General features: G+C 38.1%; 2 protein-coding genes across 2 annotated transcripts in view; one reads left to right on the top strand and one right to left on the bottom strand.

The window, feature by feature from the left end:
• Nucleotides 1–13691, bottom strand: part of LOC134801432 (calsyntenin-1) — a 344316-nt gene extending 330625 nt beyond the window's left edge. The window contains exon 1 of the mRNA XM_063773987.1: nucleotides 13465–13691. Coding sequence (XP_063630057.1) covers nucleotides 13465–13549 — 85 coding nt within the window. The 5' untranslated portion in view covers nucleotides 13550–13691. The remainder of the gene's footprint in view (nucleotides 1–13464) is intronic.
• A 10023-nt stretch (nucleotides 13692–23714) lies between these two features.
• The window catches only part of LOC134801431 (lysine-specific demethylase 5), a 56443-nt gene continuing 52461 nt past the window's right edge, over nucleotides 23715–27696 (top strand). The window contains exon 1 of the mRNA XM_063773986.1: nucleotides 23715–24153. Coding sequence (XP_063630056.1) covers nucleotides 23947–24153 — 207 coding nt within the window. The 5' untranslated portion in view covers nucleotides 23715–23946. The remainder of the gene's footprint in view (nucleotides 24154–27696) is intronic.

The raw sequence follows: 27696 nt of genomic DNA, 5'->3' as shown, positions 1-27696 counted from the left end.
TCCAAAATCATCATTTAAAAGTCAATTCTAAAAACATAAGAAAACAACTCAAAATTTGCATTTGATTACTTTGCCTCACATGTGACTTACTGATAGCAAAGTGCAACTTTGCTATCCGTTTTTGAAGTGCAAAGTAAGCCTTTCCGAGCTGGTGTGGTGAAAAATGTTCCATAATGTCAAAATCCAGAGGAAAATGGGGACTACCTCTACCTACGTCTATATAGATGGCCATGGCAAACCGACAACTGAATCGACAAAAAAAATCTGTTTAATTCTTGAATCTGTTCACAAAATTTCACGAGAATCGGTTGAAAAATACGGCCTGTAGGGGAAAACACCCGGACATACGACAGCATTTTTGTCCAAGCTGAAGCGCAGACCTTCGCTAACGCTCGGTCAACTATTCTCCTGAGTCCCTCTTGTCATTGTTGCAGTTTTGAATTTGGAACCTTCTTATATTCCATTTTAATTCAAAATTCCATTTGGATTCCGTTATAAAAGCCTCAGGGACTCGGGGACCTATTGAAAAATATTGAAAAAAAAAAGATTCAGTTTACTTGGATATTTTTCTTCCTGCACATTCAAACGAAATTCCACTTAAAAACACAAATACAGTAAACAGAAAAATTGCAACATTTTCTCTTGCATCAACGGGCGGTAAAATGATTCTGAGAAAAGAAATTCTGGTAAATCTGGCTTTCAGTTTGTCTGAGAGAAAATAAAAGTGGAAAATGGAGAATCCCTTTCTTTACGGAACTTTTTAAAACCTTTTCATTTTCAAATTCTAATTGAATTCTATAATAATCATAAATGAAATTGCAATTAGGTGTTTCACCTTTCGCGCTTGATTACATCAAGTAAATGAGATCCAGTCAAAGTTATAAGACATGGACATAAATTTAATTAAAGTGTAAACCGTGTACCGTCGCTGATGATTAAAACGGATCAACTCCTGCGTAAATCCCTTTAGATTAGACTAACAAATTTCAAAAGGTACGTAAGGCCGGAGACAAATATCTGTTACTTTTTGATTTCTACAATTTCTTGTCGATCTATAGTAGAGTTAGGGCCGATAGAGACGGACTGCAAGCCGACAGCAATATGTATGGGAACTGCACGCCGGCTGCACGCCAACTGCAATGTCGGCGTGCAGTTCCCATACAAATTGCAGTCTGTCTGTACCGGCCCTAACTCTGCACTTAGCAAGTGTGTCACTATTTATAAACGTCATTTTTAGGGTTCCGTGCCCAAAGGGTAAAAACGGGATCCTATTACTAAGACTCCACTGTCCGTCTGCCCGTCCGTCCGCCCATCTGTCTGTCACCAGGCTGTATCTCATGAACTATGATAGCAAGACAGTTGAAATTTTCACAGATGATGTATTTCTGTTGCCGCTAATACTAAAAAGTACGGAACCCGCGGTGGGCGAGTCCGACTCGCACTTGTCCGGTTTTTTTTAACTATATGAAGTTTAAAGCGGCGCTCAACTTTGTCGCTGTCAAAAGTTGACCAAGCCCCGATTTGCATGTTGATTAGTGTGAAGTGCGACTTCTTACATTTGCTGCTAAAATAACAAATGTACGAACTCGCACTCGGTTAACGCTAAATGTGTAAATCGGGTCAAAGACAGATTTTAATCACCAATATTTAGTATTCGATCGTAATCGGATTTTTTGCCGAAACCAAAATCCGACGGTTCGGTTTTGCTCTAGAGTTTCGGCCGAAGCCGAACCCTTGGCCGAAACATGATTTTTATGCCCAAGCCGAAACTTCGGTCGACCACTACAGAAAATACAGTTTTGTCGCGGCCGAAAGGTTCGGCAGTTTTTTGGCCGAGACCGAACGCCTCATGGCGGCGGTCACGTGGGGCGGGGACAAAGGGCCCCTTTTGTAGACATTTAATTTTAATAGCCTATCAACAGCCTACAAAAGTAACACCTTAGGCTAGAACTTCTAATTAATCTCACGCTTTTCGTTTAAAGCCGTTATGTAAAGTTTTAAAGGGAGTAATTAATCATTTTCGTGGTCTTAAAAACAAAACAAAAGCGTTCTGACTCAGCGAATTAAGTTTTAATACTTTAAAGGATCTTTTGAGATGAGAACTAAAAACTTAAACGAAATGAAAAACTTAAGAAGTGATTGCGGTCTACTAGTAGGTACTAATTAGACAGAAAATATATTTTTTTTCTCTGTGAACAAATACAATGGCAATTCAGAGCTTGTTTCGCTCACTTTTATTTCACACTTATGTGGGCAAAGGCCTACATAAGTAGTTTTAAAATGATATTGAGTTTTGAGTTGAGTTTTGAATGGATAAGATGAGACTGCAAGCTATAACTCGCCGCGTAGTATTTCGCAAGTAACCGGCCGCTTATATACCACACATAGGCGCTCTTTCACTCGCGCATCTTCGTAAACAATAAACATGAGGTCATAACAAAGTCTGTGAATAGTCCACGTGTAGAACTTATGAAACATGGCGTCTACTGTGAATGTTGTATATGCGCCCGAGTTATTGATCCAAGTCACCCAAGTAATGAGCCGTCGGCCAGGTTTATGGAACCAATGTCAAACTAATTTGTTTGACAAGTTGCCTGTTTGTGTCTATGCTGTGTGGTTATTCTGTTTATTAATTTGAGTCAGTTATGTGCTTTTGCACACAAAATGTCCCTGGGTAAAATCACGTGACAAACTTAAAAAAAATAGGACGCAATTTTTAAAATACCAAAAGCATCATCTCTTTCTATAAGTAGTATTACGAAAAATATTAAAATTTTTCCGAAGACAGTTCTTTTTTCTCTAACGCAGCCCGAAGAAAAATCTCTTTCTCTTTATTTATCTAGATCCCACACCACATCCTACCTGGAGCTATAATACATAATACCTATTTAGTAACCATGTGTATGTCAAAAACTAGTTTTACTACCGGATATTTTGTAAGCTAGCGAATAATATGACATGGACAATCCTAAACGTCACATCCATAAGATCAATGTCCAAGGACAAATTGACATTGTATTGTTCCTTCCTTGTTGTCATGCGACCCGCGATCGCTCGATACAGCCAATCATGTTTCTTGTTCTTGTCATGTCAGCTGAAATTTGTGATAAATGATATGATATAAAACGAAGAACGAAGTAAAAGGGACACTGGAAATACTTCAGATGACATGAATCAGGTATTTTCTGGGCCAAGTGGTGATGAAAACGAATGCTGACGGGTAGTCCATTGGTCCACTAAAACTAATTCCAACTAATACTACTAACTAATTTTAATTTTAATTTAATTTTTTTATTAAATCTAGTCAGAACAATGTTCTAGTTGAGAAAAAATGTACTTTGTCCAAATCATATTGTCCTCTCCTAATACAGCACTGCTGCATGCATGGGCTCGAAACAAAATTGTCAGAACATTGGCAGAGCCGTGTTGCTTTCCCTAGTAATAGCCCTTTTCACATTTGTTATATTCCTACCCGTCAAATAAAAAGTCAATAATATTACCATATAAAATTAAACTACTTACATTAGTATAAGACTATAAGCATTAAATAAAATAAATATTAGTGATTTTTAAACTAAAACATTCTTTGTACAAACGCGAGAACCTCAAAGAATGGTGTGGCTAGACGAAAACATATGCATCGGGGCTCGTAAGTATTGAAATTTCCCTAAGATGTTATAACACCGACTTTTCCCACACAATAGACAAGACCACAATAGACATAACCAATCTAAGTCGGAGCCAAGTTTCTTTGCGCCGATAGCACGGAACCCAGCACCATCTGAATAAATTACTCCGTAGAACAATGGCGTAGTACTTATAGCGGACGCCATTGTAATGTAAACTCTGGTTAAACAGTTAAGTCTAGAACTAGTGGGACAAAAGGGTTATCCTTGTTTTCGATTCTATAGTGGCCGAGTCGCTACTTTCAAATAATAACCCGTTATTCATAATATAAAATTATAAATCGTTTGTCTTATAATTACACATAATTACATTAAAATTTAAAGGGCCATATGTATTGTCAAACGTTGTACGATACACGTGCGAATAGGTAATTCGCAACTCGTGTCGATTTAAAACACTCCCTTCGTTCCCCTAATTTACTATTTTTCGGACTTGTATCGCAAATAACTAATTTAAGAATGGGATAAAACATAAATTAACTAATTGAGGCTTGTAGTGCGTTTATCAATAAGGGGGTAAAACTTTTATGAAATTAGTAGAATCTTTCTTCTTCTGAATATCACAGCAAAGGAAGTAGAAAATCTAAGAAAGTATAAAATTGTTATCAACCAATCTGCTGCTGCCATGCTTCGCTAATCGGACCAAGCTTTTCCACAGACTCCAGTGACAGATTGTGGGAGTGCCACCATAAAACATGTCTCTTTAATTATTATGCGACTGCAACCCGGCGGATAGAGTTACTACTGGGCAATGTATTATCTGAAAATGAAGTGGCGAAATATAACGTCCTGTCCACACTTTGCCACGTCAAAGACGGCGCAGAGTTAGGTTAAACGGTATCTAGTCAGGCTTTTATTTTATTTTAGAAAGCTAAGTCAGCAGTTTGCGCATCGATATTAATTTCAACAATCGGTTGCGTCAAGGAGAGGTTAAAGAAGCTATCAAAGCTATGGTTATCTGATCTGACTAACTTGTCTACATTTATATTGTATAGTTGCTTTATATATTTCTAGTTATTTCCAATTGTTAGTGTATTTTCCCCATTCCTTTTTGTGTAATATATGTATGTTTATCCTATAAATTTTGTATGTGTTTATATCCTTTACCTTTCTGGTACCTTGTTGTACATTTTGCTGCATTTGTCACCCTCTTTCCACTGTTTCCTCTCATCTACTCAAAGGTTAACTGGAAGAGATCCCTCAAAGGGATAAGTCCTTTGTACTTCTTACAAATTTTATGTTATTTTTAATGTCTTTGTGTACAATAAAGAGTTTACTACTACTACTACTATTTTTTAAAGTTTGGCAGTTATATAAAGTTTACATTATCTTCGGGTGTTATTTTACATAATATTGCCTTTGTCAGTATCGTTTCACTAAAAAACTTCACAGTCCGTTTTGCTGGCTGCCAAAAGCTTTCTATGAGCCTTGTTCTCACCTACTTTACATGTTGTATTTTTATATGTTGTAAATAGGTAAGTGAACAAAATGTTTACACTGTTACGAATACATTTACATATTTTTTCATGCAAAAAAGGTCTAAAGCTGTCAAGAGTTATATGATTTTATTTGTAGTCTGTTCGGAAAGAGAAGAGTCATGGAATGTATGGGGCTCAATCCATTCCACGACTCTTCTCTTTCCGAACGAACTCTATATAAATGTTTCTCGGTTTTTTTTTCTCATTAGAGCGTTCCAAATTTCATTTTTTATAGAGAACTTTGGCTGTACCTGTTATGGAACCGCTGTAAAACTTTTAATAGGGAGGTAAAAAAACTAAGGAAATTTATTTTTATAAGTAGGTACGTCAAAATTCAAATAACGAAAGTTTAAAATTACATATACATATAGAAAAGTTTGAGACTCGGTTTTAAGAAACGGAAACCATTCTATCTCGGAATATACGGAATAACGCGGTTTGAGTGCCGCGAATTCCGGTAACATCGTTGCGGTGGCTATTCCGTCGCCAGTTCTAGTTTTGGTACTGAAATTCTCGCAGTTAGGATTTTGCTCAGGTGTAGTAGGCCGCAGACTGGACTGGACGCATGCAGCGCGCGGCGCGGCGAGCGGCATATCAATTAATAAATTATTAATACTAGAATGTATTCTATAAAACACCTTATATCGCACAATATTCACTAAACCATAAGTCGTATTCTTGTTATCTCTATTAACATTCCTCTTATCACTAAGTAAACAAACCACTCCCAGACTCCATCAACGAGTGCTCAAATTCTCGTTTGCCACATTTATTGTGCGCAAAAACCATCGACAATCCCCTCGCTTTTTTTCAACCTGTTTCTGAACGAGTGCGACAGGTGCGTTTTTTTTAATATCCGGAACTGCACAGATGTGGTGTCGAGTGACATTATTGTTCAAGGTTTATTTATAGTTCCCGAGTGTAGTTTAGCCCTTTTGAAGTGTGTTGCATTAAATAAATAAATAAATAAATAAATATTATAGGACAATTGAAATTATTATAGGAATATTATAGGTATTGGTGCCTTTTATCTAAGCCTTTTGATATTTAATGGGACTTTTTTGTAGCTAGCACGAGAATTTGAAAAAACAAACGCTCAAAAAACAAAATGTAAATTGAAAACTCCAACTTTATAAAGAAAAAATAATGTGATGTGGGAAACAAAGTAAACAAACCGTTTTAAATGGAAAGAGTGAAATGTACCTACATAATATTATGTAATAGGTTTTTTTATACTTTATTAAGTAGCTTTTTTGATTAAACGAACATGTCGCCCCATAAGAACAGGCTTAATTAACAGAGTTGAAGGAAAGTAAACAACCAAATCTAGTTTAAAATACATCCCACAGTACTGATTTAAACTTTCACGGTTTTTACACATTATTAAATTGTACAACGGGACTTAATCGCGTATTTAAGACGAAACAGGAGCTGAGTTTTAAATATTTTAGGTAAATATACCCGTCTCGCTAACGGAAGCGGCACCTAAAAGTAGTGCGATAAGGACAAGGCGAAAAATCCTGCGTAAAAATCTCAAAAATCGAGGTTTCGTACTCCTCTGTTTCCTCCTCCAAAACTTAACCAATCGTAACCAAATTTGGAAATCTAAATGATTATAAAATTATCTGTGTCGGACCGTTTTGCTTTTTTGGCTAATTGATATCAGTTTTGAATGTCGCCTCTCATTGCGGCATAGTCAATTAGGCCATTTTGGCCATTTTTGAAGGGCTCTAGCGCCTTAAAAAACAAAAATATCAAAAAAAGCAAAACGGTCCGACACAGATATTGACAATATTAATCTGTGTTGAAAAAATCATTACTCTAGCTTCAAAAACCACGGAGGAAAACGAGGAGTACGTTTGTATGGAGAAATGACCACTCCCGTTGGCTCTTAAGTTTTACCTTCGACGTTTCTAGGACGGCGTTGTCCCCGTGGTCTAGAAGATGTTGATGTCAACTTAAGCCAGTCTTCTCCGAGACCACGGGGATAACGGCGTCCTCGAAACGTCGGAGGTAAATCTTAAAACTTAAATACGCGATTAAGTCCCGTTGTACAATTTAATAACATCACACAGTTCTGTCTTTCAGACCGCCCTTAACAATATGTAATACCTTTTTCACTACATTAGATATGGAGTTCGATAGGTAGGTAAGTCTATATTAAAATGTAAACAGAGCGACAACGCCATAATAGTTTAAATAAACAAAGTTATAATTTCTACCTTGATTAGTCCTTGAATGGACTGGAGTGAGTCATCCCGTTAAGGTAACGAACTATAAATAAAACTGGTTGGTCGCCGTATTCCGTCACCTTTTGCCTTTGGAATGTCAACATTCCAGGACGTCTAGCTCTCTTTGATGCGTTTGCGCATAATAATGTTTTTCTTTGATTCAATGACGTCTGAGGGCCGTGGCACTTTCTTTTAAAGCCGTTTGAGCATGATAACGTTTCAAAAAATAAGAAAGTATTAAAGGAATTGTGATTTCATCAATTTATTATGTAAAATACAAATAAAATGGTAATAACAATATATTTTACAGCTGCATGTCACAATTAGTTGTCCGATCTCAACATCCTCAACAAGCAGGGGCGTATTTTGAAATTTGGCGCCCCGGGCCAATGCGTTTCGCCGCCCCAGAAGTCAAGGAAGAAAAACAAAAGGCAATCCGCCAGGGGCGGCATATGCCGCCCCCGGGGGATGGCGCCCCGGGCCATGGCCCGGATGGCCCTAGGGTAAATACGCCCCTGTCAACAAGCAGCTATGGTTGGAACAATTTACCGCCACCAATCAGAAACTACAAATCCGTTACCTCTTTTAAGTACAACCTAAAAAAGTATTTACTCGCAACCCAAACTTTATAACTAAGCGGACATATTCCAAAAGAAATACAGATTTGTGAACTATGAGAAATATATGTGATCTCTCTCTCTCCTTCTTTCTTACTCGTGTTCTGTCTTGTTCTGTTTCTATCTGTTCTGTTTCTGTATTCGTTTTAAGTTTTAGTTTTAATTTTGGGTGCCCTGAAAACCAGCGCCGTGTCTTACAGACACTGCTTATGCTGAGCGGCATCCTATTTGGTGTGCCTACGTTTCTTTACTTATTTAATTTGCTATAACCTAATGTATGTTTTTACGCCAAATTAATATTTTCTATTTCTACTATGACAAAGTTAAATGTGTACTGCTATTTATAAAGTTCAACTTATTTACTTTGCCCTAATTTAAACTATGCGCGAGTTGAAAACCTAAATTATAAAGTTTTTATAACTCGTGCTTTGTTTGGGTCTTAGTAAAACAGAAGCAATTTACAAGAAAAAGTATTTTCAACCAGAAATATATCGTTGCATAGCCTATAAACACTAGAAAATTCACTCTAAAACCTACGTACGTGCTACCTAAACATTACAACGAAACACCATTTAATGAGTAGCGCTCACAAAAGCTTTTCTTCGTTTAGCAAAGCAATTAACTGGCGATAGCGTTGGCGTTCGTTGCCCAATTCTCATGGACGAACTAAGTGTCTTGAGGCTACGGCGGAAACTAAAATTGTAAACTATTAAATAGCGAGACTGGCCATTGGCTCTGCGAAGAAATTCAAAGCTGTACCTACCTATCGTATAGAACATTCAGGGGCCCATTTCTCGTACGATATTAGTCTAATATTATTAGTGTGTTGTCATGGCAATCCTTACGATTTGACAGTTCGTGGACTAATAATATTAGTCTAATATCGTTCGAGAAATGGGCCCCTGGTCACTAAAGCCTATAATACGGCATTTTGACTATGCCATGATCGCTACTATAAACTTGTATACTAATAAATAAATATACTACTAAAGCAAGTAAACACTGCATCGCATTTGGTTGCAGGAACAATGACATAAAGTATATATAATATGTCCAATCGGCAACATTTAAGGCCGTTTGCTATACCTAAACAGGGGTTTAGCCGTAAGCCTTCTGTACGTAGTACTATTATTTATTCTGTGGCTTAGGCTGTAATAATCCCTTTCTCGTTTTACTACATGCCATCAACATTGTTTCCAATACAATTTAACCCCGGTTAACATTTAGCGTCGCAGATTAACTTCGTATTGTTTGTTCTAATAATACACATATTAATTCAAAGTTTCAGATTACCCAGCTTGCGGCAGTTGAAACTAGAATCCCTTGAAACTTGAATAATAGCGGAACAAGGCAGCGTTTCTACGTAAATTACTCTGCATTAGGGTTGCCATACGTTCCAGTACGACGGGACATGTCCCGTTTTGAGACATGATGCCATTTGGGTGCGCTCGGCTCACAACTGCTCCGAGCAGTCATTCAAGCATAGTATAATAAGCGCGAAAAGAGAACGAGTCATGGGCTTCGAATCTCGTTCCGAGATGGATGTTTCTAGTATTTTAATACGCATTTATCTTTTTATGTATATATATTCGCTTAATACCTATAGTACAAGCTTTGCTTAGTTTGTGGCTAGGTCGATCTGTGTAAGATTGTCCCCAAATATTTATTTATTTTGTTTCTATCACTTGTTTCTTTCTATATATCTCGCTACGCTACTTTTGCTAATGTTCCGGTAAAAATAAACAGGGTATTTCACTGTATTTAAAATAGATTATTTTACACCATGCAAGAAATAAAGCAACAGAAGATTAATAGAGAAACGTAGACGACAGACCCCAATGGAAAGAGCTGGAGAAAGCCTTTGCGAAGGGGCACACAGAGCTAAGAGAACATACTCTAACCCAGAATAAAAGGGCTTAATAGATAGACAGCAGTTATTTTAAGACACCATTTCTTTTTTTTTTTAATCCGTATAAAACTATAAAGAGTTTAATTTGATCGTGACGTCACATGCTAGTGTTTCATATAAATTTTATATTAGCAAAATCGTTTCGACAGTTCGAAAAAGAAACTGATTTGACTAGTAGTGAAATGCCCTATTGTCTCTCAACTTCTCTATATTTATGGCAACCCTACTCCTCATACGTTAGTATGTAAGTACCTACTCTTATTGCTGACGCAATATTAATATTAATAGTGCATTGTACGAGGCTCTTGTAAAAAGCCACCTCGAGATGAACGCTAGTATCTGGAGCCCGCACGAATCCAAATACAAATTAATGCTGGAACGAGTACAAAATAAATTTGTGAGGATTTTGTACCTGAAATGTTATGGTGTTTACCCTTTTTACCCCCTTATGTACCCAACTTTATTTATACTGGGAATGGTAGGGTATAACCAGTTGGAGGTTAGGAGGGAGCTTGCTCTAACATCCTATATATTTAAATTGTTGCGCGGTAGAATCAGTAACCCGCGGGTACTGGCCACGGTGAGCCTGTGCGCGCCCCCGCGGTATGTATGGCGCCGACGCCGACCCCCGCTGCTGGCGGAGCCGCGCGCGCGCACCGGCCTGCTGCGCGAGGCGCCGTGGACGAGAGCTTTGCGCACGCTCAATCGAGTTGCTACCCGGATTGATGTGTTCCATTGTTCTGAGAATGACTTCAATAAAATCACTTTGTTTGTATTATGTTATATGTAATTCTTTGAAATAATAATAGTATTAAGTCCTAGGTTAAATATTTGCTACACTATCGCATTGGGCAACTGTCATGATAGCTGTACCGTTATTATAAATAAATAAAAAATAAATAAAAAAAATTTTGATGACAACAGATATGTTATGTATATACCTACATATTTACTTTGATGCCAGCACCTAAATTTGATTGCTATCAGATTTCATGCGCTCAATTTGTAATTAATTACCTATGATTACTCAAACAACACTAAAACCATTGTGTTTCTACTAGATTAATTTTTTTTAGCCTATATACTTATACGGCCCACTGCTGGGCACAGGCCTCCTCTCGGAGTTTCGGGTTTCGGCTATAGTCGTACACCTTTGAATTTTGCAGATGTATGCAGGTTTCCTCACATTTTGACTCTTTCTAACAGACAGAAATGTCAAAATGATGAATAAGGACTAACAATTATCAATTGTTTTGTTAGATTTGACAGATATTTATGTATAACACCATAACTGTACCATCGCCCACACTGTTAACTGTACATCGGTGGACCTTATGCCTTTTGTAATAAGGTCCACCGATGTACAGTTAGGAGTTTGGCTGTTTGTACAAGTACATATACACACTGCCTCACTAGGACTGAAGTAGGTTGGCTCTTATCATTCTTATCTACATTATCTACTTAATGCGAGGTAAATATTAGGTAACTCTGGTTGCTATCCATTTTGTATTATAATGTGGGCCCACACAGGCCTATGATATCACTACACTCTTTATAAAACAACTAAACGAAAGAAATGCAACTGTGTTATAAATGAAAATGGTTTTAATTATATTGAGGAATTAGTACAACAGCAAAATATGGGCAAAATTGTTGATACCTTTGTATTTATAAGATGTTATACTTTTTACACAATTTTGACAGTAAAATATTATCTTATCTACTGGGTAGGACAGTAGGCCAGCATTTCCCAAACTATGGGTCAACCCATAGTGAATATTTAGTGGGCCCTGAAACTACCATGGAATATTTTATGGCCCCTTTTTAGAACGGTCTAGAAGTGGGTCCCGAATTTGGCAGTTTAGGTGGATCAGAGCCCAGTCAACTTTGGGAACCACTGCCTTATAGGGATAAATTCGCCTTTATACCTCTATTTCTGTAAAATTTTATGTTAACCTGTGTTGTCCACATAAAGTGATTACTACTACTACTACTACCTAGTGTATTGTGAACTTACTTGTGATAAAAATACAAGTAAGTGCAACTGTGGTGATCTAAATATTTTAAAATATGTCTCACAGAAGTTTAATTTCGATTATTGTGAACTTGTTGTTATTATACCAGCAGGGGCCCGTTTCTCAAAAACTGTGGAAGTCCCTTTCTAACAAAAGCTGTCAAAAAGTGACACACAAGCTTTTGAGAAACAGACCCCAGGTCCCACAATACTGGGCTAGACGTACTGGACATCGACACAGTGTAAGGCCCCTTTAATATTGTAATAAATATTTATTGTTGTATTCAGGATCTAGCTGGCACTTTATAACTGGAGACGGGTAGGCTGCTCTTATCTGAATCATAGGCAAGGTTTTCTACATTAGACATGAGTAGTTCGCAAATGAAAGATTCAAATGAAGTACTTCACTTAATGTCACTCTTTCATTCAGCTCGGATTCATTTAGTTCCTTACTTCAGCAGTTCAGTTAAAAATTCTTTTCATTTACTTGCTCATTCGCTTAGAGAGTGACAAGGACGCCTCGTTAAGTCTTTGATTCATACATTAATTTATTTGAGTGATTCATATTGAATGAAATTATCTATCAAATTCTTCATTCAACTCAATATATTGGCGAATGAGATAAATGAAACCAGTACTTTTGATATAGATGGATCTGTTGAGCTACTGAACTAAACAAGTAAAGTTCTTCACAGCATAAGAAAGATGCATATCAATCTTTTCTTTTCAGTGACACATTTTGCATATGTCTATTCTACATTTCTGTTACTTTTACTAACTATCTCCTGAATAGCATCTTATGTTTTTATCATTCTTTTCATATGCACTAGATACACTTTTTTATAGACAAGAATACAATTTTTTAATGATTATGTAAAGATTATGGATTATGACTTACAATTTTATTATTAGATTGATTTTAGTATTTAATATGGTAGAGATAAAATATTTTAAAGAACTGTGTTAAAAAATACATAATATTCTTAAAATTCCTTTCCAAAAACTTTTATTTGGAAGTAGCTAAACACAGAGCTAAGAGATACTTAGACAGAAGCAAAGTAACATGTTTGGTGTACAGGTCATTCATCTGCTACTCAGGTGATTCGTTCGGAAATGGGACCAAGTGCTAACACCCGGTGTGAATCAGACTACACCTACACAGGCATGCACGTGTGTGCAAGCCGTATGCACGCGCTATGGGCACTGGCCAGGCTCAACCTCAGAAGTCGTCGGGCCGGTTATGCTATCAACTCTACACCCACGACCCGCTCGCCGACATAATAATCAACCGCGGGACATATTAGAAAGTCAGGAAAATAATACAGACCCTAATAAGAAAATCACAAACGAACTTTAAAGAAAATTTCGTAACATATACTTCCAAGCCACAATTTATGAGATAAAAGTAATTCTCAGGCGAACGAACTCCTCTCAAATCTTAAAATAAGTTGATTTATATTTTCCACACTGTTTATAAATAAAACTGGGACCGATAAAAAATAAATATACTGAAGATTATAATTACGAACCTTCATTGTCGTTGTTTCCTTCGGCATTGTGCGCCGAAGCCACCAAAACTCCCAGGCACAGCACGCTCAAAAATCTCACAATCATTTTAACTGCTCAAATCCCGCACTGAAGTCACAGTTTAATTGAAAATAACAAATTACACTCTCGACATACTCGAACGTACGACACTCGCGCTGCGGAGCAGCGATCGGCTACTTTCGCAAATGGCGGATGACGGATGTGATTTCATCGATTGCATTCGAGACGGCGCGTTTACAGAGCTAGCTAGATTTTTGTAAAGCTTGTACTCATTGTAGGGCACCGTCGTGTTCAGTGTGGCCAGCTTAAAGGTTAGTAAAAGGCTCCTATAGACGTTGCAACAAAAGTCATAAGATTTAGATGGATTGCTGGCTAAGTAGGAGCAACGAATTATAGATTGACCAAATGCCGCAACGCATTGCAAATGGGATGCGATTGTCGTTGACGTTTGGAGAGGCCATTTATTTTATTTCATAAGTTGTTCTTCCATTTGGACCATAACTAATTAACTACGCACTGGTAAATACACGAAAAAACGAACAAACAAGGAGATCAATTTTAAATTTAAAAGGCCTTTTCTGACAAGTTTGTTCAAATTTGATCAACAAATATGATTTTTCTCTTTCTACACGACACTAACAGTAATCAACGCACCTAACTCATTTTGTCTAGTCAGTAGACTTGTAAGGTAAGACTCAGTTCGTTAGTGTCACAGCAGTGTTCGGTGTGCTCGTCGTCGTTCATGTTAGGCGAGCCGCGAGCCAAACCAAATCCGAGCAGGAAGACTGGTAATAGCGTTTTTTAATCAATCAATCAATATTTTTTATTGCGAGAACATAGTTGAATTATGTACATAAGGGGTTACATATCAGAATACCGAAAACTGATTTATCTAATGTTGAATCACCTATGCTTGATTCACCTATTTTTAAATGACCTATCGATCATTTTACCTAAACATTGACTGACCTAAGTTTATAATACCTAAGCTCAAATAACCTAATGGACGAAACACCTAATGCACGATATACCTAAAGCACGTTTTACCTACTGCACGTTTCACCTAAAGCTATTATACCTAATGCACGAAACACCTATAGCTGATATACCTAATGGACGATACACCTAAAGCTAATATACCCTTAGAGGATATAACCAACGGAGACGCCATGTCTAAAATTTTCGGTACAAAATAGTCTGCCGTTTTTTGCGGGGGAGGGGCACATCAAATGTATAGGTACGTCATGTCAGATAAATGTCAGTCCATACATATGGTTGACAAGTTGTTGACCATTGGCCGCCTATTTTCGACAGAGGGGAACGCCTGTTAATGGCGGCTCCATTGTTAATTACTCCGAGAATATACCTAATGAACGATGTACCTAAACTTGATTTACCTAATGGACGAAATACCTAAAACTGTTAAACCTATCGCACGAAATACCTAAAGTTGATATACATCCTGAACAAATTACCTAATGTCGATATGCCTAATGCACGAAATACCTAAAGTCTATATACCTAGCACAAAATTCATATCATTTTGCCGAATGAGCAAGTGGCAACTCCACCCAATAAATCGTATGATTTCCCAACCTTACAGTAGAAACTGTTTGTTTGGATAACAACTTAAAAATACACTTTTTGAAACGCTACTTTTTAGGTAGTAGAATGATTTCGTAAGTCTAATACAAAATTAGTTATTTTTTCTTATCTTATCAAAAACTTAATTTTTGTAAGTTAACATCATGACGATGAAATAAAAGTCGGTTTTGGCACTGTTTGGTCGCAGTTAACCTAACACGCTCCTCCTCGCTTTGCTCGTCGTCGAACCTATCTCGACTCTCATATGACTAGACCTTATATTATAATAAAAAATAGTAAGCCAATTGAATGATTTGGCTAAAAAAATTATACCAAATGTTGTATGTCCTAATAATATTCTACTAAACAATAATTATATTTTTGATTTTAGGTATTTCGTTCATTAAGTTCATCGACTTCAGGTATTTCGTGCATTAGGTGTATCGAATTTAGGTATTTCGTTCATTAGGTATGTTAACTTTAGGTAATTCGATCATTAGGTATACCGACTTTAGGTAATTCGTGCAATAGGTGTGTTAACTTTAGGTAATTCGATCATTAAGTATACCGAGTTTAGGTATTTCGTGCATTAGGTATATCAACATTAGGTGTTTCGTGTATTAGGTACCTATATTAGCTTTAGGTATTTCGAGTATTAGGTGTTTCAACTTTAGGTAAATCGACCATAGGTATTCTGAGCTTAGGTAAACCAGTTGTAGGTGAAACGTGCAATAGGTAATTCGTTCATTAGGTGTTATGAGCTTAGGTTAATTGATCATTAGGTATTTTTAAAATAGGTGAAACGAGCATAGGTGATTCAAAATTAGGTAAATCGATTTTCGGTATTCTGATATGTAACTGCAATGTAGGCTGTCTACGTATAGAAAAATAAACTGTCTGTCAATCGGAAGTCGTGAATATATTCACATGTGCTATTTTACATTCGTGCTTATTTCAGTAGTTAAATCCCTATTTTACACTGGCGACGAAAGGAAATAAGGAAAAGCGTGCCTGCGGTAATTTATTCTCACCATACATATATAAAATAGGGCAAGAAAATGCCGATTGGTAAAATAAAAGAGTTTGACGTTAAAAACGGAACATGGTCGGCTTACATTGAAAGAATGGAAATGTATTTTAAGGTAAATGATATCAAACCGGAGAATCAACTGCCTACATTGATAGCTACAGTCGGGGACGAGGCGTATGAGCTGATAACGAACCTCGCGAGTCCGAAGAAACCATCGGAGCTAACATACGATGCAGTTGTCAAATTAGTCAAAGATCATTTACAACCGACTCCGTCAGTTTTAGCGGAACGTTACAGATTTAGGCAAAAGAGACAGGGCACGGAATGTATCAGCGATTATGTGGCGGAGTTGAAGAAGGCAGCCCGGTTTTGTAAATTTGCGACTAATCTAAACACTGATCTGCGGGACCAGTTCGTATGTGGTATCAGAAGCGATCAGATTAGAGAACGTTTGTTTGCCGAAGATGAAGGTTTGACCTTCTCGGACGCGGTTAAGAAAGCGACGACTTTAGAGGCCGCAATCAAAGATTCGGCTGCGGTTGACGGTTCGGCGGGAGCGGTTAACGGCGAGGGTGCTGGGGCGGGAGCGGACCCAGTACACGCTATAACCGCGGCATACGGTCGGCGTATCAACGCTGGCGGCCACGGAGGACGTGGCGGGACGCGCGGATCGCGCGGACATGGTGGTTCACCAGGGCGGAGTTCGGGCGGAGGCACCCACCACTGCGGCGGGTGCGGTGCGAACAGCCATACTTACCAGACTTGCAGGTTCCGGAGTTACGAGTGCAGCCGGTGCCGGCGCATTGGCCATTTGCGTCGTGTCTGTCCAGAACTGACAACGGAGGGGTCGCGCGATAGACGGACTAATCTACATCAACTATGCGGGAAAACGGAAGATGACGGAGAAGAGCATCGCACGTTGGAGGCCCTGCAGGAGGAAGATTTTCATCACTTATGCTTAAGTGACTATTATCCACCGGTGAGATTACCTGTTTCCATAAATAATCATTCACTGACTATGGAAGTCGACACGGGTGCGGCTGCGTCCTGCATAAGTAGTGAGACATACCACACCTATTTCAAGGATATTCCTTTACAACCACCAGGTGCTTCTTTTACGTCTTACAACGGAACACCACTGACTCCTTCCGGAATGATAAAGCCCAAGGTTCGTTATGGTGCTACAGAGAAAGAGTTAGAGTTGTTTGTGATTAAGGGTGGTAAAACCCCATTAATAGGTCGACATTGGTTAGTGGAATTAAAAACAGGCATTCCGATTTTTGATAACTGTCATCATGTAGGTGGAAATAATGAAAATCCTAAATTAACTGATAACATTAAAACTTTATGTGACAGGTATAAGGAGTTGTTTCAAGGCGGATTAGGGCGGTACACGGGCGGTAAAGCGACGTTGCAGTTGCGGCCCGGCGCGGTCCCGGTATTCCACCGTGCGCGTCCGCTGCCGTACGCGTTACGCGCACGCGTCGACGCCGAGCTGGACGCCATGCTACGCGACGGCATCATCGAGCCCGTCGACTGTTCCGACTGGGCCTCTCCATTGGTACCAGTAAACAAACCAGACGGCTCCTTAAGGATTTGTGCGGATTACAAGGCGACTGTTAATCCGGCATTATTAGTAGACCGCTATCCACTACCAAAGATTGACGATTTAATTGTTCGATTGGGCGAATCACGTTTCTTTTCAAAGATCGATTTATCACAAGCGTACAATCAAATAGTGTTGGATTCGTCTAACAACTGCACGGTTATAAATACTCATCGTGGTTTATTCAAATACAACAGGCTTGTTTTCGGTCTTGCTTCTAGCCCAGGTATTTTCCAACGAATTATGTGTACTGTGTTAGGCGGAATTCCCAACGCCGAAGTGTTTTTGGACGACGTAGTAATTGGGGGCAAGAATGTGTCGGAGCATCTACAAGCGTTAGAGAAAGTTTTCAGTCGGTTACGTCAAAACGGGTTAAGATTGAAGGCTGCGAAATGTGTATTCCTAGTTAGCGAGATTAAATATTTGGGGTATGTTCTAAGTAAGGACGGGGTCAAGACGGACCCGGATAAAATAGAAGCAATCACCAAGATACCCCGACCGGGTATTATCACAGAGTTGCGGTCATTTCTTGGGTTGATTAACTTTTATGCAAAGTTTGTTAGGCACTTAAGTGGACGGCTCGTACCACTGTATGATTTACTAAAGAAGAACGTTGAATGGCACTGGTCGAAAGATTGTGAGCAGGCGTTCGTAGAAATTAAAACAGTGTTATCCACTGCGCCGGTTTTAGCCTACTATGACCCAGATCGTCCTCTGAGTTTGACTTGTGATGCGTCAGCACGGGGAATTGGTGGAGTTTTGTCGCAACCAAACCAGAGTGGAGGGGGTGAACGTCCAGTCGCTTACATTTCTAGGACGCTAACGGACGCAGAGAAAAATTACTCTCAAATACACCGTGAAGCGTTGGCAATAATTTTTTGCGTCAATAAATTCCATCAGTATCTATATGGTAGGCATTTCACACTTAGGACTGATCACAAACCGTTGGTATCCATTTTCGGGCCGCACACAGGAATACCAGCTATGGCCGCTAGTCGCATGGAACGCTGGGCTCTGATTTTATCAGCATATACGTACACTATCGAGTATGTTCGTACAAACGAAAATGGAGTAGACGGGTTGTCTCGGTTACCGATAGTCCAGTGCGGAGAAACGAGCCCGACAGCGCCCATTTTATTCAGCAGGCTCTGTTGCTCAACTATGGTGAGGTTTGTTCACAGACTGCTCGGGATCCCATAATGGCACGGGTTTTAAGGTACATTAGAGAGGGTTGGCCCGCAGATTGTGACATAATTGGGCTACAACCATTTTTTAATAGGAAGGTCGAACTATACGAAGAGCTGGGTTGCGTTATGTGGGGTTACAGGTTAGTGATTCCGGAGTCATGCAGGGATCGGGTATTACGGATGCTCCACGAGCCTCACATGGGTATAGTGAAGTCTAAAGCTTTAGCTAGGAGTTATGTCTGGTGGCCCGGGGTCGACGAGGCAGTAGAACGCATGTGCCGCGAGTGCGACGCGTGTGCAGTACAAGCGGATGCTCCACCAAAGCAAGCGCCTTGCATGTGGCCTTGGCCGGATCGGCAATGGTCTAGAATTCATCTCGACTTTATGGGTCCAATTGCCGGAAAGACTTATCTTGTAGTAATTGACGCGATGTCCAAATGGGTGGAAATATTCCACATGATTAGTACCACAGCTACTGCTGTAATTACCATTTTGTGCGAATTATTTAGCAGGTGGGGGTTACCCAAACAAATAGTTTCAGATAATGGGCCACCTTTCTCTAGTACCGAAATGCGAAATTTCAGCCAGGGACTCGGTATCGAACATATTTTTTCTGCACCTTATCATCCCGCTTCAAACGGTCTGGCTGAAGTTACGGTAAAAACTCCAAAGAGAGTAATCAAAAAAGCAATTTATGAAAAAAATGATGTAAATAAGGCTCTATGGACTTATTTGTTATATTATAGAAATACGGTTCACCCCACTACCGGCCAGAGTCCAGCCATATTACTTCAGGGTAGGAGTCTTCGTACCAAGCTCGACACTTTGAAGCCCGACACTAGGGCCGTGGTCCGTCTGGCGCAGCAACGGCAGAAGTTAGCTGCGGGAGGAACACATAGGGAACTAGGGTTACAAGAAGAGGTTTGGTATAGGCAATACCTTAAGGGGGAAAAATGGGCTCCAGGTCAAATAGTGCATAGAACCGGGTCGGGTGATTATAGCGTCAAGGGGGCTGATGGGTCAGTGGTACATAGACATGTCGATCAATTGAAGCGGCGATCGGGTAGACAGTCTCTTGTATATCCCGTTCCAGAAACTTTGGAACCTGATATCCGTACAAATCCTGATAATGAAAGAGTTCGTAAACTTAATGTAACAAATAACCCTGACGGAATGGAAATTGAGACCCGGACGGACTCAGTCACGCGGTCGGCGGGATCGACGTCAGACATGGTGGTGTTTCCGGAGCATGCGTCTCAACCGAGCATTTCTCCCTCTAAGTCACCACCTGGGTCGCCTATTTTTCAAGATGCTTTACCTAGCGCGCTTCCGTCGCCAAATGTTTCTTTACCGAACACACCGTCACCGCCCCAGGCTCGTCCTTTTAGGCAATGCCGCCTTAAGGGAATTACTAGGTTAGATCTATAGTTTTGTTGTTGTACTCATTAAGGGAGTCCTTTTAGTTTTTTGATGTGTTATTAATAATTTATCGTGGAGGAGTGCAATGTAGGCTGTCTACGTATAGAAAAATAAACTGTTTGTCAATCGGAAGTCGTGAATATATTCACATGTGCTATTTTACATTCGTGCTTATTTCAGTAGTTAAATCCCTATTTTACAGTAACCACATAAGGTGATAACATTTTTAAGAGCGTCTTATGTTCTACCAGAGAAGGCATGCAATAATATTTACAATAAGTTATTTACAAGTACAAAAACAATCTATCAAATCAATATATACACTAATGTTCAATGATATCACTGAAAATTCAATGTCTAAATATAACACAAAAATAAATTACTTGGTCAAATCAAAAAAGTAGGTACCTTACCATTTTATAGTTTTAAGTAATGATGTCAGATCTTATGGTTATTAGGATCTTGGCAACTAGATATTATTTACTAAATAGTCCTTTACGGAGTAAAAACATTTGCCTAGCAGCCATTCCGTAAGTGTTTTCTTGAAGCGATTTGTAGGACATTCTATGATACATTTAGGCAGCTGGTTATAAATTTGGATAGCCATACAGAACGAGTTGTTTTTGTGAAGCTTAACTCTAGAACATGGCAAGAATAATTTGTCTTTGTTTCTAGTGGATCTTGAAGCTGCTCGTCTCCTTGTGGTTGGGCATAAATTTATAGAATAATTGAAGAAATATGTTTTACCGTATTTGTATTGCTTAAATGTTACATTACTAAATAAATTAATGCGATAAAACTTTCAAGAAATGTTCATTAACATTTTTCGTGACAACTACTCCGTACTTCGAGCAACACGGAAGGGAGGCGGCATTCGCACTATTTCCCCTCTGCCGAGGTACAAGATTAGCGCGTCTATCTAATCTAGCGCGGGTAATAAAAGTAGTTGCACTTGGATTTTTCACTAGACCGAGTCCAGACGCGCGCGTGAACACTGCTGCACAAAAATGCCTGTTTGCTCGGTTTTTTGTTATAAAAAGAGGTCGGGGTAGAGATGGGTAAATACCCGAGAGCGGGTATTTACCCGGTAAATACCCGATATTTACCTACCCGCGGGTAAATAGTAAGTAGTAGTAATAGTAAATTTGATGTGTTTAATGGTATGTGAGTATAAATAAGATTAATTTAAGTATTTTTTTAGAATGTTACATAAAATGTATGTTCAAACTATATAATTACGAAAAGGTTGCTATGAGGTGAAGTTCGATTTTAACATATCAGTACAATTATGAAAATCGTGTAAAATCATTCCCTGGCTTCCGGAAATGTTTTAAAACGCTTTTAATATACATTAGAAAAATGAAAATAAAGACTACTTATGAATGATAATAAAAAAAAATTGTGCAGTATCACAAATTGGGAAGCTCATAAGTCAAATACAGTTAGTTTTAGGACAAAAATGTATATAACCTTTTTTGTAGAAAATTTTATCTACTTTAGTTTGTACCTTCGAGCAACACGGAAGGGAGGCGGCATTCGCACTATTTCCCCTCTGCCGAGGTACAAGATTAGCGCGTCAATCTAATCTAGCGCGGGTAATAAAACTAGTTGCACTTGGATTTTTCACTAGACCGAGTCCAGACGCGCGCGTGAACACTGCTGCACAAAAATGCCTGTTTACTCGGTTTTTTGCTATAAAAAGAGGTCGGGGACATCAAATTTACAAAAAGAAAGTGTTACATTTCACATGTAATATTTTTTTTTACATATCATACGTTTAATTACATCCAAACACAATTATTATATTTTAGTCTCATGTAATTGTTGGATTTATCGATTTTGCTCGCTCAGTACAAATTGCGGATCGGTCGAGCGACAAATCCGACGTCTCATCTCTCAGAATACAATAACATACTTCAACGAAAATGTGTTAGTGTGCGTGTTGTGACACTTGTCACTCGTCCATACACAAAAAGAGATCGAGGTTTGCAAGATTTGTCTTTGACGTGTGTCATTTTCTATGTATTTGTGTCGTCATTACACATTGGATTTTGTATGTAAGTGTGTGAGAAGTGCGACTGTGTGCACCTTTCCCCCCGCGAAAAATGGCAGAAAGATTTGTACGGTGAGATATCGCTTGGGCCCCTCCCTTCCGATGTGTCGGAAGCCGGTGTTGCTCGAAGGTTTGTACATACAACACTTTTCGATATTAATGACAGATTCCAAGAAATATGAAAAAGTTCTCTTTTACCCCCCTCCCCCCAACTACACCTTCCGCCGACCGGAGTTGGAATGTGTATTATCAACGTATAAGTACGATAATTTACTCAAATCTAAAAGAAATACTCTTATGACGGCCTTTTTTTAATATTTATCAAATTTGCACTAAAAATTCCTTAGTTACAACTGAAGGTTTCACTAAACCATTTCATTTTAAATGACACACAATAATTACAACCATTAACTTGGTTTATATCTCCACTTTAAGACAAATCGACATGTGCAACAAGAAATGAATCTACCCGTCCATTTGGGTAGATACGGGTAAATACCGGGTAGATGGGTATTTACCGGGTATTTACCTAGGTAGGTAAATTGGGTAAATACCCGCGACCCATCTCTAGGTCGGGGACATCAAATTTACAAAAAGAAAGTGTTACATTTCACATGTAATATTTTTTTTTACATATCATACGTTTAATTACATTCAAACACAATTATTATATTTTAGTCTCATGTAATTGTTGGATTTATCGATTTTGCTCGCTCAGTATAAATTGCGGATCGGTCGAGCGACAAATCCGACTTCTCATCTCTCAGAATACAATAACATACTTCAACGAAAATGTGTTAGTGTGCATGTTGTGACACTTGTCACTCGTCCGTACACAAAAAGAGATCGAGGTTTGCAAGATTTTTGTCTTTGACGTGTGTCATTTTCTATGTATTTGTGTCGTCGTAGATTGGATTTTGTATGTAAGTGTGCGAGAAGACTGAGAAGTGCGACTGTGTGCACCTTTCCCCCCGCGAAAAATGGCAGAAAGATTTGTACGGTGAGATATCGCTTGGGCCCCTCCCTTCCGATGTGTCGGAAGCCGGTGTTGCTCGAAGACTCCGTATATAAACGAACTGTCATAGGGATAGGGACCATCATTCGACGCAAGACGTATTGCGGTCATTGTATGATACAGGCAATTCGATTTGGTCTTCGTCCTAAGTGAACTGAACAATAAAGAGGGAACACTTCTGAGTCACTAGCACCAACTCGTAGCAGCCCGATTGAACCATAATAAATACTTTATATTATGCATATTGCAGTACTTTGTGTACCAGTCTTTATGTTATGACAACGAGCTTTCGTAAATGCACCATGAAAATAAAATTTTAATGCGTACTCTTTTTTTCCACTAGCAACACCGCAGTTTCGAAAGTTCAATTTCGCATGGCGGACGTGCAATAAGACTCACTGATATTTGTTGGTGATAATTTCAATCAACTCGTTGTGATTCCTTATGGAAGGACTAATTCTAATGCTTTTATTTCTTTGTGGACGTGCGTTATTCATACCTTAACGATTGATGATGCTGTAGTGATATTATTTGTTGTATTTGTGTGAACTGCATAGTTTTTCTCAAAAATGGGAAAATGTGACGAAGCCAATGTTGAAGTTAGTATGGGGGACTCGGCGTCCCCCATGAAACCTGATAATTTTACGTTCAGCGTGCCCCCGGAGGCGCCCGTGTTCGAGCCGACGCCGGAAGAATTCCTGGATCCTCTGGCGTACATCAGCAAAATAAGACCAATTGCAGAGAAGTCTGGAATATGCAAAATCAAACCCCCTGCGGTTAGTGTCCTTTGTTATAAAACAATGAAACCCTCTAAATTGACCTAAATTTGTTTATTTGCAATTAGGAATTGTCGTTTTCAAGTGGTTTTCTAACCCTAAACTCGCACGTTAATTGTTGTGTGATGCAACCACATAAGCTCATCTGTGTCTCTTGCGCGTTATCTATTTTCTGTTTTTAGGGCGTAATCCTTAATAAAACATGCCTGGGCGCTTTACAAAAGTGGACACTGGCAGAAAATGCATTTTATTGTCATTAAATGCAGTGGCATATTGTGCATAGAAGGCAGGTTGCCATTTTGTCTTGTACCCTGCTGCTTGTAGTGGTTCAGATAAAAAATAACTATTGCGACGTTTTTTGTCGCGTGTAACTGTAATTTCGTTAAATGCTCTCAGGTTTGCTCTATTTTCATCTGCTTTTAAGTCTAGGTGTTTTACCAAACCAATAGACTTGGGGTCATTTGACTATTAGCTATGTATACTCACTTTCAATAGTATAAATTGTTGCACCTAAAAACAAAACACTCCCAGGGTGTGCTGAAAATAACTTTCAACCCTTAATTTCCGTATTTTAGTCTTTCCAGATATTAGGAAAGGTCATAGTTTGGCTTTAGAAAAGTAATATGGTAATGTGGCATTATTCATAAATGCAAATGGTGTAACTTACTGACATATATTGGCATATATTCTTGCTTTGAAAAGTGTTAATAATAAAAGAAGACAGACAAAATCACTGAAATAGTCTAATATTGAGAATAAAATATCATGTGCAAATGTCAAACAATTCCATATCTACCTCAAAATGGTTGATACATTTACCACAGTCATGCTTTTTACTTTATGATTAGTCATATGAGAGACCTAATAGCTAAATCTTTAAGGAAAACATGCGTAATATAATATCCATATTATTATCAACAACATTTTAAACAAATATTTCTGAAACTAGCAGTCAATGAATTGTTATTATTGATTTTTAAAGTTATCATATTAGTGATTGATCATATTGTTACATAGTCTTATGCAATTGTTATCAAAATATCTCAATAGAATTACGAAAATTCGTGTATATTATATTTTTAAATCCTATTTTAATAACACAATTTGGTTACAGCAGTGATTTCAAGTGAATTAAACATAGACAACTTAAAAGATGATATTTCTCTGAAATGTGTGTTGAAAATAGTGTTGCCCTGAATTTATTAATCTGTTTTTAATAATTATAGCCAGAGATAGTTGTTAGTGACCTTAAGCTGCCCCTTTAAGGGCACTATAAGGTTTATAAGGTCTGCCCAAGATTTCTTGTTTTTTTTTTTTGTAACCAATGAGAGTTTTAGTACCAATATCATCATTTTCCAACTTAGAATTTGTCTATATGAGCACAATCTGACACCAGAAAGTGATACAAAATCTCACAAGATGCAAATAAAGTAAATATATGGTGTAAATATAGATTCAAATAAACAAACAAGTATATGATGCAGTGAATCTTAGTAAAATAATCTTTAAATGAATATTGTTTTGATGTTTCCTGCAGAATTGGCCAATTGGCCATATATACACAAAATAGTCTATAGAACTTTGTAGGAATTACTAGCAATATGAAATTAAAAATGTTTGAAAATGAGTAATTTTTATTTTGATGGCTCTTAAAATCAATGTCAGTTAGTGTCAAATACATTATTTATTTATTTTATAACATAACACAAATAACATAAACACACACATAACATAAATGTCTCAGTGCTGAACACTGTAACAATAGTTGCCACTTTCAATCTTAACCTGTCATCTACCAAGCTGTCAAAAAAAAGTACCCCATATTTGTTACGGCCAGAGATCTCCGGCCATTTTAACCCCAGTGGAAAAGCTGTTTTTTTTTTAAATGAAATTGAAGCTGCTTTTCACCTGCCCATTATCTCGGGTGCAAAAAAATCGGTCGTAACAAATATGGGGTCCCTGGCGTGTGTTGGGAGCGGGAGGCAAGGGTAACAAACAATTGGCCGGAGATCTCCGGCCTGGCTAGACGACAGGTTGTCTGAGGAATAGGGTTGACTAATCGGCTGCCAAGTATTGGAATTAAATTTAGGCTGTCAAACACTAGGGTTACCTGATAATACAAAGCCACTTTGTTTCGCTGTAAATTCCAGTTACTTTGAACATGAAGATAATCCATATTATGTTAAATAATGGCCTATTGAAGAGCCTAAGGTCAGTATGACACAAGTCACTTTAAGAATATTAAATACTTAATAAATTGAAGTTCAACAATGATGCAAGACCTGCATAATTTGCACTGGAGAATGCAGTTTGTTTATATTGTTGCCGGCCAGTACTGTCTTTACCATAAAGGCACATGGGGCCCGTGCCCAGAGCCCCGAAGGACAGACCGTAACAGTATATTTGATTACCCATAATATGTAAATAGAAGATCATAGTAGAAAAATGTTAGTTTAATTAGCTTTCTTTACTTTCCAAAAGGGCCCCAAATTCTTATGTGCCCCGGGGCCCCAGCATAGTTTAAGACAGCCCTGTTGCCGGCCAACATGCACTGGGCTAGGTAAAGTTGCCTATTTTCAAGTTAAAATTAAATTAAATAAGCCTTATTTCAGTCAAAGAATTTACCTGATATAAAAACGATCTGCAGTAAAAAAATTGTAATTTTAATTAGATAAAAAAACTTTTAAAATAATCCCTTTAAAAAATTATCATTTTTGATTTTGTTGAGTAAAGGAAGTATTAACAATAACTAACACATATGTTTTGTTGACCAATGCACTCTTGTTACATGGAAAACTCAAAAAATTGTGTCAAGAATGGAAGATAGAGAAACTGTTACTTACTTACTAAACCGCTTCAAAGAACAAGTACGGATCCAGCTTTATTAGTAAGGGAAGGGGGGATCTGAGGGGCTACCGCGAAAACCGAAATTCGCAAATTGCGGGGATCTTTCTCTTTTACTCCAATGAAGGCGGAATTAGAGTGACAGAGAAAAATGCCCGCAATTTGCGAACTTCGATTTTCGCGGTTATAGCCCTGCATAGTCATATTGTGAATTGTGATACATGTATTATACTCACTCCTATAGTTTGTTTTTTTAGCATTAGAAATAAGGTAAACAATCTTGATGTGTCTTTTAATTAAAAAATACATTTTAAAAATAAGTTACGGCAAATATGTAACAATTATGAATCTAATACGATCATTTATATTCTTTTGCTTTCATAAGTAATAGACACTGATGTTTAAAAAGCGTTTTTTAATTAAAAGACATGTCAAGATCGCTTACCTTCTTTCAAGTTCTTTCTAATGCTAAAAAAAACGAACTATAATCATCAATATGATTATATGAATTCTACTAGCATTCAGAGCTTGTGAAATATGTAAAACCAAATTAGCCCTTGTTTTTTTTTTAACATGTCAATTCTACTTTTTTGTGCCTTAGCTGAAATTGCGTAATATTTTAGAATAATTACTATAATTAGTCCTCTTTCATGCATTCTAACTGAATAGGCTATTACTCGTACTTAACACACCTTTGTT

The sequence above is a fragment of the Cydia splendana genome, chromosome 22, assembly GCF_910591565.1.
Source record: "Cydia splendana chromosome 22, ilCydSple1.2, whole genome shotgun sequence".
NCBI classification, from domain to species: Eukaryota; Metazoa; Arthropoda; class Insecta; order Lepidoptera; family Tortricidae; genus Cydia; species Cydia splendana.
This window is presented reverse-complemented; position numbering and strand designations above follow the sequence as displayed.